This window comes from Colobus angolensis, unplaced genomic scaffold (genome assembly GCF_000951035.1).
Source record: "Colobus angolensis palliatus isolate OR3802 unplaced genomic scaffold, Cang.pa_1.0 Scaffold5, whole genome shotgun sequence".
NCBI classification, from domain to species: domain Eukaryota; kingdom Metazoa; phylum Chordata; class Mammalia; order Primates; family Cercopithecidae; genus Colobus; species Colobus angolensis.
In genome coordinates this window covers 5,282,461-5,294,622 of record NW_012118487.1, presented here as the reverse complement: position 1 = coordinate 5,294,622, position 12,162 = coordinate 5,282,461, and the positions used below count along the sequence as shown (strand labels likewise).

Genomic DNA, 12,162 nt, shown 5'->3' with positions numbered 1-12,162 from the left:
AATAAAATTTCTTAACCGACAACAAAAGAACATGAAGCACCGAGGGAGGTCTGGAGTAGGGATATTTTTGAATAAAGGCAATTACTTAAGTAAAACTCAGCTTTGGTGGTGGTGTCCCTATTTGAAAATGAGTTGAAAATGATCCTCTCCCTACTCTCAAGCTATACACTTCTCTGTGATTATTGATTATGTTTGTCAAGGTATTTATTTTTTAAGTGGTTTTTTTCATTTAGCCCTTTTTTTGTGTGAGTTACATTTACATAAACCATCTCCTATACCAAGTCAGGACAGCCCTGAAAGATGACAAAATACGGTGTAAAGTGACTTAAACAGTGCTAGTGAGTGGCTTCAACCTGGGTCCATCTAAGGCCAAGTTTAGTTTTCTTTCCTGGGGGATACTAAAACAAACTTTGTAGTTCAATAAGGAAATCTAACAGGGATTCCTGCTGTGGTGCTTGTGTTGTAGCTGCATTTCAGAAGCAGCCCTGGAGAATTTTGAATCATTGTAAGACATTGACTTCAGAGGGTCAGGTATTTATGGAGTTTGGGATATATGTAGCAATTCGTAGGAATGATGTGTTTTTAGTTGCAAAGTGAACTGTGTTTGCATACCTGGGTAACAAGTAAAGATTCCTGTTTTCTGCTTCCTTCTCCTTATAGATTTTTCGCATCAAGACGGCAATAGTGTGAAAAGCCAATCACTTGGAAATTGTTTCAAGCCACATTGTAGAGATTAGAAAGGGAGTTGTTACTATCCTTTTATTTCTTTTTTCATTTCTGAATGTGGGCACCTGTCAAAATAGAGGCAAAAAGCAAAGGATCTTATTTATTTTTCCTTGTTTAAAAATTATTTTGCATCCTTATTTTGAAAAATCAGCGTATTTGATGGCAGTATTTAGATGTTTTAGGGTCCTCTCCTTATGTTACAAGTGACATGTAAATAGCAGTGGGTAAGCTTTTCCACAGCAACTGCATTAGCTGCTCATGTGGACACTGACCTTGTTCAGATTTACTTTCATAAGTACAATCTACAGTCATGATTTTAACATACTGACAATACTGTGTCTCATCTCAGTGAGCTGGCCCACTTTCTCACTGTTCAACGCTCAGGCCCTTTTTCATTTTTTTCTCTTCTTTTACTTCTTCTTTTGACATACTTTTTGGTTCAGATACTTGTTCACATCTCTATGATAAGCACACTTTGATTTGCAGCTAATTGTAGCCACTGATTTTCATTATGTATGAGTGTCATTGTCAGAATCCATTTGGAAGTCTGACCGAGATAAAGCTGATTCCAACTTCTGATATGACCACAGCAATAAAGCAATTAACCACACTAGTTACAATGTGTGGCAGCCTGGAGGGTGCTAATATCTTTGCAACCCAATATTTACTACATTGTCCATTAGGTTTGATTTATTTCTGAGAAGATTCCATGTGTTATCATTTTATCACAAATAATTTATAATACCCTCTTTCAAAAAATATAATGTATGTTTCTCATGTCAGCCTGTTAGCATTAAAATGTTCACAGATTTAAGAGGTAGACGTAGGGAAATCAAAACTATGAGTAATATAAATGCTTAATATTCTTAAAAGGTTTGGTTATGAGATAGTAGCATTTAAATCAGTCTTTGTATGTTATTATTATTTACCTATATTTTGATTCTGACTGGCGCCTAAATCTCACACTCCACCATGTCAACCAGAGACAAGAAATAGAAAAGCTTTAAGTATGCATGACAAGCAAACATTTTTCTCACTCTTCTCATGCATAGTAGTATAAGACATGTGAAATTTCCAGAATAAATACAGGATTGGAAAAGTCATTAATAACAGCAGTCATTTGAAAGCGTCACCTAATTTAAACACTTTTGCTTTAAGTTATTGCAGTGTCATGAGTTTTATTATGCTCAATTTATTAGTAAAGGCCTGCAGAGTTCACAGCCATTTATTTTTCAGGGAACTTGATTTTATCATTAATTTTTAAATACGTAATACTCCCACTTTATTTTTAGAGTGCACTTTATTTGCAAAGATTGGTTTACTCTGATCAATACAGATGTCTTCAGGTGTGTAGTAAAGCAGAAAGCCTAGAAAGTCAAAAATGTACAAAATATGCAGCAAATTTTTTAGATGTTATACTCCAAAATTTAATGTGTATACACAACCCCCCCCACACATACATATATACATACATACATACAAAATACTATGTGTTGCATTGATTGCTAAGTCAAGGTTGGAAAATATAAGAATGACCAAGCTCCTGTTTCTACTGTTTGAGTAACTTTTTCTTGAGGGGAAACTTTTCTCTTCCAAAGGAGTGATATCTGGGTGGGAAAATTTTGTTGTTTGGGACTCGAGCCAGGACACGGAAAATAATTCGGACAATTTCTATTGCCTCACAAGTCTACTCAACAAAATTCTATCATTGCAATAATCCTTTCTCTGGGTTGAGTTCTCATGGTTGGGGCCACTTTACTTGCCCATCTCTCTGGAGGTACTTATGGGCTTAAAGAGTTGACAAAGGAGCTCTAAGTTGGGGCCCCGCCCTCCTCCCATAATTGCACCCACTTGATCCCATGCCATGTGACGCTACTGTAAATGCCTGGTGCTGATCCCTGAAAAGCCTAAATGTTTGAGTGTTTATTTCTGAAAGACATTCTTGAAAAAAAAAGAAAAGAAACTAACACTGAACATATACTCACTAGCTGTTATCTCTTTTTCCCCCTAATTAGGACAGAATTTTACCCTAAGGCAGTTAGGAGTTTGTGAACCAGCAACTCGAAGAGGACTGGCATTTTGTGCGGAAATGGGGCTCCCCCACAGAGGTTACTCTATCAGTGCAGGGTCAGATGCTGATACTGAAAATGAAGCAGTGATGTCCCCAGAGCATGCCATGAGACTTTGGGGCAGGGGGGTCAAATCAGGCCGCAGCTCCTGCCTGTCAAGTCGGTCCAACTCAGCCCTCACCCTGACAGATACGGAGCACGAAAACAAGTCCGACAGTGAGAATGGTAAGTTTCCTTTTTTGCTTTCTAATGTTGGCATTCAGTGCTTCTCTCTGTTTTGGTTGACTCCGGGGGCAGGGGGATGTTTTTCTTTCTCTCCTCCTTCCTCCCATCCTTCTTTCTCTCTCTTTCTTGTCCATTTCTTTTTGTTTTAATGTAGTAGAACTCAAGAAATGTCCTTGAATAATGCATTTTTTCCTGGAAAAAAATCAATATTTGACATCAGATTGTTAAATTAGGCAAACAGCCTATGATGTTTTGGCTACAGTTTTGAAAACTGTTTATTCATCTATAGAAAAAAAAAATAGCTTTGACTTCTCTTGGACCATATCACCTGTTGTCTTCTGTGGATTGGCAAAGCACGTGTTGATAAAGTTTACCGCAGAGCCGTCTTGCAATCAAAGATGTCTTTGTAGATTCCTCTTGAAGATATCTCAAAGAAGTTGCAGAATCTTAGAATGGATGAGTGAGCATGCAGAATAGTTTATTAACAGGGCTCTAGTGATCGAAGAACAAATTTGATCATGGTTTAAACTTACTAGTTGATGACAGCAATTGAAATCTTGGTAAAGAGGGGGAGTGTGGCCTTTGATGTTCTTTGGGGACTGGATTACTATGCAATTAAATCCACACACAAAAATTGGATTTTAGGATATCCAAATAGCAGCTTTTTGTCTATTGTAAGAAAAAAATATCTTTATAAATTATTGGGACGTTTTTTCCTATTGCCAATGCAGGATAATTTATAAAAAGTTAATTTATATGCAATAATAAATTTTAAAGAAAACTTAATTTTTAGTCAGTGCTGCTTCTAGGAAGAATTGGGCATCAGCAGCCATGCACCAGACAAAAAAATTCTCCTTCAGCTTTTAATATTAACACTGCACTAGCTATTTCAGTTTAGTTATTAATGCTGTGCATATCCTATGCATCAAAAAGCAAAGAGAAAATTAAAATGGAAGAACTGCATGACATTTGAAAAGAAAAATGGTTGTTTTATCAATGGTATTTCAGTTTTATTATTTATTGGGTGACTTTGTCAGCTTTGCTTTGGAATAGAAAAGTGGATCTATTGTTAGATTTCAGTTTCAGCTAAGTCACAGTGTGAAGTAGCACCTAATGCTTATTAGTTATTTTCTTTCTATTCATGAAAAAAGGTCTAATTTAAACCAATGCAATCAATTTTTTATCTTGTGTAGAATATCTTAGTGCATTAAACCAAAGTCAAATCAAATGATAACTATATACTCAATATCTTCATTTTGGAAGTTTCAGTTCTTGGTGGAGGCTGGATTTATTCCAACTCAAAAGAAGAAACAAGGACAGTTATTTTGACAAAATGAGCCTTAGAATCAGGATGCCAACATTTTGCTCAGCTAATCCATTCACCTCAGTAAATCCTGTGTTTATATCCATGTTCATAGTGGATTCAGAAGTCACTAACCTTAAATACGTATGGTTTGGAATCAATATTGCTTCCTGTCCAGCTGTACTTCACATAACACTCCTTGAGCAATGGGAGGTACAATGGTCATATTCAAAGGTAGCACCCAGCATTTAATTTTCTTAAAATACACAATAAAATTTGTGATGTTTTAGAAGACTAGAACGCAGCAGGATAATGCGATCAGTTCCGATTATCTGCATCATAGATCATCCATATCCATAGCTATCAACTATGTTTTAACATTGGGTCAGTTTGCCCTTTCCACCCAAAACTTCTATGGCATCTCTTACTTTCTCTCTAATAACAAAGGTTTCTTGTTATGGTATCTGTATTGGTAAAATATAAATTAATTTTATTATGTTTCAAATTATACATCTGCTAAAAGGATCTCATGGTGAATTACTAAACACATGTAATTTTTTTTCTTTTCAGAAAATGTAAACTTTGTAACCTTTAGTTAACAATATATAATATCCAAATGTTAGGGAGAAGGGAAGGAAGACTTGTGAGTTTCTTATACCACTTCCCTCACCATTTGCATGGATTAATATTAACTAGAGGAGGAAATTGTTTTGCCAAGAATCTTCTAGACCTTGTTCTTAGAGTGATGTAAAGGCAAGAAAAGTTGCACTCTTTAATTTCTCTAAGTAGTGGCTAGGAAGCAGAATGAAGAGAGACAGGGAGAGTGTCAAGGGCCTTGCCTTGAGATTCAGAACATTTGGCAGCATTTGTTGAGAGTAAACAGGTCAGCCAAGCTCAGAGGATAAAGTGTCAAAAGCAATGTTTGTTGAGTTGGGCAACATGATGACTTCAACTTGTGTTTACTCTTTTTCCGAAGGTTTGGTTGTGGTTGTAATTTTAAACAACGTTTTGATGGTCTAAGAATTCCCAGTGAGAACAGTTTAAAGAAAGAAACAAAAGCGGAAATAAAATAGATATGTTGTCTTAATGAATACTGGCTATTGCATATATTTAAAACATATGTCCATAGGAACTTTTCAGATTAATTTATTTGTTCTAAAATTTCGGTGATTACTTAGAAGGAACAAGATTTCATTTAATGTAATTAATTACATTAAGATATGGGGAAGCATAATTTTCTGAAGTATTTAGCAGACCTTATAATTTTGAATTGCGGAATTAAACAATAGTATTGAGGATTTTTTTCCTGATATTAAAAAATTATGTGTCTTTCCCTTAAGCTGGGTTATAGTAAGAAGTGAAATTTGCAGTCATACATAGGTTCTTCTAACAACTTTATAAACAGTCGTCTCAAAACTAACTCACATTTTTACCTATTAATTCCTACTTTTACTCAAGTAATTCTAATACAAAGTTACAAAAATAATTCAATTCTACTATCTTCAGGCATTTTTAATTGCTCCAACTTAAAAAGCTATTGATTTTCTGGCTGTATTTTCCTTTGACTCGTCAATTCTTTTCATTGTCTCTTTTATTCATTTTTATACTACCTTGAGATGTGTTCTTGGAAGTTCTATTATATCACTAAAGGTTGAAAAGAGAAGGAGACGGGTGAAATAACTCACCAAAAGGAAACTAATTTAAGAACCAGATGCTGATGTGTTTTCATCTGGTTTAACATGAGAGCTTTCCTTGACTGTTTTCTTCATTTGAAATAACTGTGAATGAGGCTGTTTTTCCTAGAAAAAAAAAATGTTATTCAACATTGTAAAATTATGCAAGCAGAGTGCCTGATGTTCCAGCTACAACTTCAAAGAAGAATTTAGTCACTAAAAGGGATTGGATTCCATTTATTTATTGATAAAGAGGCCAACAGTTCAAGTTAAGAAGGCGCTAGAACTGCTGTGAGGCTAATGAAATTTTGATGGCCCGAGCATCCCCCAAGAGTAAGAGAACATTCGGACCGTGTCACACAGTTCTTTGTTAGCTGAGATTCAAAACAAGTGAAAAGGTTTATTCTTTGGCAAAACTAACTTTTCACCAGCCATGGGGATCTGACGTTAAAAAGAATTTTGATAAAAAAAATTTTTTACAGTATATTGAGTTTTCTATGTAATTCCAAATATTAATCTTGTTCCAAATGAAGGGTATGGGAGAAGCCCTTTCTTGGCAGCCATTGATTGTTGTGGTGTCATTGTTGTAGTGGACTCTGCCCGGCACCAGGACAAGTTCTGGAGGGACAGTGATTTGGGATCACCTACTAACAGCAGTTTGAGTAAAAACGGTTGAAAGGTTATAAAGTCAGTGTGATAGGATACCCCAGTCAAAGGTAGAATTCTCAGTGTGCTCTGGATTATTGTCGGCACCTGGGACTACAGGTGCACGCCACCATGCCTGGCTAATTTTTGTCTTTTTAGTAGAGACGGGGTTTCACCGTGTTGTCCAGGATGGTCTCAATCTCTTGATCTCGTGATCCGCCCACCTCCGCCTACCAAAGTGCTGGGATTACAGGCATGAGCCACCGCGCCCGGTGGTGTTAAAATATCCCTGACTGAAACCCCACCACCCAGCTTTGCAAGCGCTGTAATCTGACCTCAGTTCCAAATACCTATCTAAATGTCAGGAACAAAGGTCTTTTTCTTTTTCTTTTTCTTTTTTTCCCAAAACATCAGTCTTTAAGCTTTAAAAATGTTTCCTTGGAGAGTAACTCAGAGTGTCAAGAGATGTGCAGAAAATCCGAAGAAGGGTAGGGGTGCTCCTGGTATCAAGGAAATAAGAACCAGAAGTCATCAGGACAGTGAAGCTATTTAGCAAAGAAATGTAAGTGGGAAAACATGTAATAAAGTTAGTTTTGTGATTAAGTAAATAAATGTTTGTGTGTGTATCGCTTCCCAGAAGCAGCCAGGCATAGACAATAGTCCTTTGTCATCCAGCCAGTGTGGTGGTGTCCCAGGTGCCTGGATTCGGGAGGGTTCACATTCATTCATTCATCCCCTGCGACGGTTACCCCCTGAATCACCTAGAGCGGGAGTTGTGAGCTCTTGCAACTCCTGCGGGCCTTGTCCGCTCCTTCAGCTGCGTGCTGAGTTCCGGAGGGGCGGAGCTCTCCTCTTGGAGTCTAGTTCCTTCTTCCACCGCCTCAGCCCGTTAGCCCCCTGGGAGAAAGAGGACCCTTGATGGAAGGCAGGCCAGCAGGCGTTGGCGCTGCTCTTCCACCTCCTGGTGACTCAGGACCCCGACAGCCTCCATTGAGGACGGTCTTTGCGAACGTGATGCCCGGAGGTGGGACTCCTGGTTTCGTATGGGCACTACCACCTTCCAGCTTTGAGACCTTGGGCAAGTTGCTCACCCTTTCGTGCCGCGGTTTCCACGTTGTAAAATAGGGATAACGGTAAACAGGGTATAGTCTTGTGAGGTCGGGGCTGTTCTGAGAATTAAATGAGCTCAGGTATGCCTGGCGCTTACAACAGTGCCTGACATCTGGTGAGTTCTGAATAAGTGTGTGCCCTTGTTATTATTTGTAAAAGGTGGAAAATTGTATCTGTTTTATGCGGCTATGAAGATTAAGTTAAATAAACAATATCAAGTGCCTGCCTACCTATTGTGACTATCTACCACAATAGATATCCCCTCCTCCTCCCCCCCGCTCCTCCTTTCTCACCCCCTCACCCCACCCCAGGGCTGCATTCATCAAGTGTTCCGGCAAGATGGGGGAGAACGAACGGTGTCTTCCAGAAAAGGCAGTGATCATTTGCGCAGTCTGGAATTTCTGTCGCCATTTATTGACTCTCTTATTTTCTCCAAAACCCCACATCCTTTTTAATTGACTGTAATGAAATGAATGTACATTGAATGGTGCTGATTATTAGTCTGATGGCTGTAGACTTCAAAGATTTTAGCATGCTCCTTCCCCTCCTGGCCAAAGAAAATGTCAAAAGTAGTGTTTCCCTCAAAGGCATGTTCCTTAGACAGCTGGTCAATTAAAAGGCAATTTAACTGATGCTCCTCAGTTCACACAATAAAATAAATCCTTCCAAGAAGACTTCGTTTCTCACCTAAGTTTGAGCAGTGTACCTGTTGTAGGACCCCACTAATGCCACATTAATTGGGCATGATACTGAAGTATTATGGACTAATTTGGCTAATGAAAAAGGGTATAACGTTAAAGTACAGTCTTTTTAAATGTAATAGATACTTGCTTTGCACAGCTGAAACACTTTTCAAGGAACCAATTTTACTTGTCCTTTGAAATAGTATTTTAAAAGTCTACTTTCTGTATGGAAAGATAAACTCAAAAAGTTGCATCATTGTATTCTAATAGGTAAACGGTGTACCCCTTAAACCAATTTGATAAATGACTGTAGTGATAGCGTTTCCATCAGTCTCTGAAGAGAGAACTTCAGCTATTTTGCAATCCAGATTTCCGTGTCAGGCGGAATTCTGTTCTCTGGAAAGGAGGACAGTGCCATTTCTTCTCTTCCTGAGCAACTGCAGATAGGTGAGTGAGGAAATAGACGGACTTGTAGCACATCCAGGGCTGATTAAATTCTAGGAGAGTTTGAGAGAAATAGTTAGCCACCTGTGTCATGTACTTGCGATCATTCTAGGGCAACACAAATGCCACATCTCTCGTGGCTGTTTGGAGGAAGGGGTACTATCTTAGTTTTCTGAAGATGATTTGAAGAGAGGTGTACTTTTTCTCCTCACTAGCATAATTCCATTCCTTCAACTTTATCCAGGAACCTTTTTTGAACTAACTTTGGACGTTGATTGAAAGACATAAAATGGAATTCTGTTGCTGTAAGAAACACATGGCGTTTCAGTGTTATTCTAATTTTATGAGATTCTATTACACATACTAAACTGTAACTTGAATATGAATTTCACTGTGGACCCTCTTCCGGCATGTAATGGTCAATTCTGGCATGATCTCCTGTAATAAATTATATTTTATGTTTTATGTGCACTAGAATGTCAAAAATAGCAAAAGTAATATGTCGGTGGGCTTACTAAATCAGGCTCAGAATTAAAGTGCTGCTTTGCAAAATGCTGTCAAATAGTTCCTAATATATAAAAATAATTACATTGCCTTGATAGATATACATTTACAATTTCAATAGTGACTTGTCATTCTTTGAGTAAAAGCTTTCATGTTTCATTTAAGGATGAAATAGATTGACTTCATGGGTATGTACAAATCACTTTTTAGTATAATAAGTTATGATTTAGCTGGCCGGGCATGGTGGCTCACACCTGTAATCCCAGCACTTTGGGAGGCCAAGGCTGGTGAATCACACAGTCAGGAGTTCGAGACCAGCCTGGCCAACATGGTGAAACCCCCGTCTCTACCAAAAATACAAAAATTAGCCTGGCGTGGTGGCAGATGCCTGTAATCCCAGCTACTCGGGAGGCTGAGGCAGAGAATTGCTTGAACCCGGGAGGCGGAGGTTGCAGTGAGCCAAGATTGCGCCACTGCACTCCAACCTAGGCAACAGAGTGAGACTCCATCTCACACACACACAAAAAAAACAAGTTACGATTTAAATAAAATTCTAAAAAGTTTAGTATTGTGAAACTAGAACTGAAATAACTATAAAGTTCACTACTGTTGTTGTTATTACAGGCTTAAGTATTTACATACATTCATATTTTTCTGTTCTAAGAGGATTTCCAGAAAGCATGGCAGCTTGCTACTCTTCACATGGAAATTGCCGTTTCTATTAAACTGAATTTGCGTTCTAAGTGTTTTTGTTAAAGTATACAGAATATATGCCATCTCTGTTTCAATTCTAAATGTTCTTTTAGTTGTAGAGTTGAAATTAAAGTGAAGCATGCTATGAATGTAACAAAACTGATGATGTATGCTATTTTGATTTTTGAATGTGTTTTTGATATCCTTGAAAAATCACAGTGGTAGTAGTAAAATTGTTTTAATTAATGAATTGAATAGTGGTGAGTGCTGAATCAGGTTTATTCATGTAATTATCACTGAAATAGAAAAAATAAGTGTTACAGCCATAGAACCTTAGTTTATTTGCCATTCCGTGGGCATTCAAGTGTTGGAAAATCAACTGGGTTTTTTTTTTTTTTTTCGGTGTTATTTAAAGAATATTCTTCTCAAGTCATAATAATTCTGTTTATTAACATTACATTCACATACAATTTTATACATGATTATCTTGTACATTATTTACTGAATGGTTTGAATACTAACTTCACTATATTGAAATTTTCTTATATTTATCAGTTGACTTAAGATCATTTTCCATAATAAATAGACTGTACACAAACTGAATGTGAAACCTATTTGAATGCATGTTAAAATGGATATAAATGCATATACACTTAAGAAAAGAGCAACTAAAAATGTCTGATGACTATTGGCTTGACTTTAGTCATACAGATCCTGAAAACTAAATAAAGTTTGAGTGTAACTTATTGAATAGATTTCTTGTTTACTATATCAACTAAGTCTTCATTCAACAAATAATAAATGCTGGATATGGTACCAGGTGCTGGAAAAACAAAAATGAGTAAGATATATTCCCTGACATCTAGACGCTCACAGGGTGGTTCGGCAAACCGGCAAGTAGGCATGTAATTAGGTTTTAATGTGGTTAGTGTTATTACAACAGAATATGCAGAGTCAGTGTCAGCCCTGAGCTGACTGTTGCCAACAGAGACTGGGGGCAGGAGAGGAGAGAATATTTCATAAAGAAGGAAGGAAGCGGCATTGGACCAGAGGCTTAAAGGATGTGGAGAAATTCAAGATGTAGACAGAACAGCGAAAGAGAATGTGTAACATCCCTGGGGAATGCTCCAGAAGCCACAAGGAGCTTGGTGCCTGGAACACATGAGGCTGCAGAAAAGGAGCCCCGGAACAAAGTCTTCATGGTGATGCTAAGGGATTCGCACGTTTTCCTGCAGGTAATGGCGAGGCTCTGAGGGATTTTAATGCAGAGGAATAGTATGGTCATGTTTGCATTTTACAGAGTACCCTGAAAGCAGTGTGGATTGTTAACTGTCTTTCCTCAACGAGAGTAACCTCCCCGGGGACAAGGTCCTGTTCCCTGTTGTACCTCTGAGCTCGCCTCACCTACTACGTGAACCTGGAAATGAAGGTTTTGTTGAATGAGAAAATAAGGGACTTAGAGGTCAAACTTGGAAGCAAATTGGCCAGTTAGGTAGTAGTATAATTATCAAAGTGGGAAAATAGAAAAGTTTGGATCAAAAACCAGAAAGGAAAGGGAGACCTATTTAAGCAGAATCAAGATTTGATGATTAATTGGGAGAAGAGAAACATTTAAAGAGACTGTCTTCCCCAACACAAGAGACTCGGTGAATGACGGTATAATCCAAGTTGAAGGTTAAAGTATTTTGTCTATGGTAAAGTTAGTAATTCACATGAGAACAGATAGTGTTTGAGGTGTCTGTGGGCCATCAAATTTTGGTAATTTATTAGCCAATTATATATGTATGTACACACACACACACACACACACACACGTATACACATATATATAAGAAATTCAATTAGCTTTTATGTAAAAATATTTACTCTGTGATCTATATTATTTACACTTAAAGCCGCAGGGCAGAATTAAACCTCTTTCTGAAAGCAAATAGATCGAGAAAAGAAGAGGAGTGAAGCTAGAATCCTAAGCTCACCAATATTTAACATAAGGGGATAGATGAAGCACCATTAAAAGAAACGAAGAAGGATCTTTTATAGAGGCAAAAAAAAAAAAACCCATAAGATTAATTGACAAAAGACAACAA

The 12,162-nt window shown here is 37.6% G+C and overlaps 1 protein-coding gene across 1 annotated transcript in view; it reads left to right on the top strand.

Moving 5' to 3' along the window:
- The window catches only part of TENM3 (teneurin transmembrane protein 3), a 662,376-nt gene that overhangs the window by 204,452 nt on the left and 445,762 nt on the right, over window positions 1-12,162 (top strand). The window contains exon 3 of the mRNA XM_011959575.1: window positions 2,742-3,020. Coding sequence (XP_011814965.1) covers window positions 2,742-3,020 — 279 coding nt within the window. The remainder of the gene's footprint in view (window positions 1-2,741; window positions 3,021-12,162) is intronic.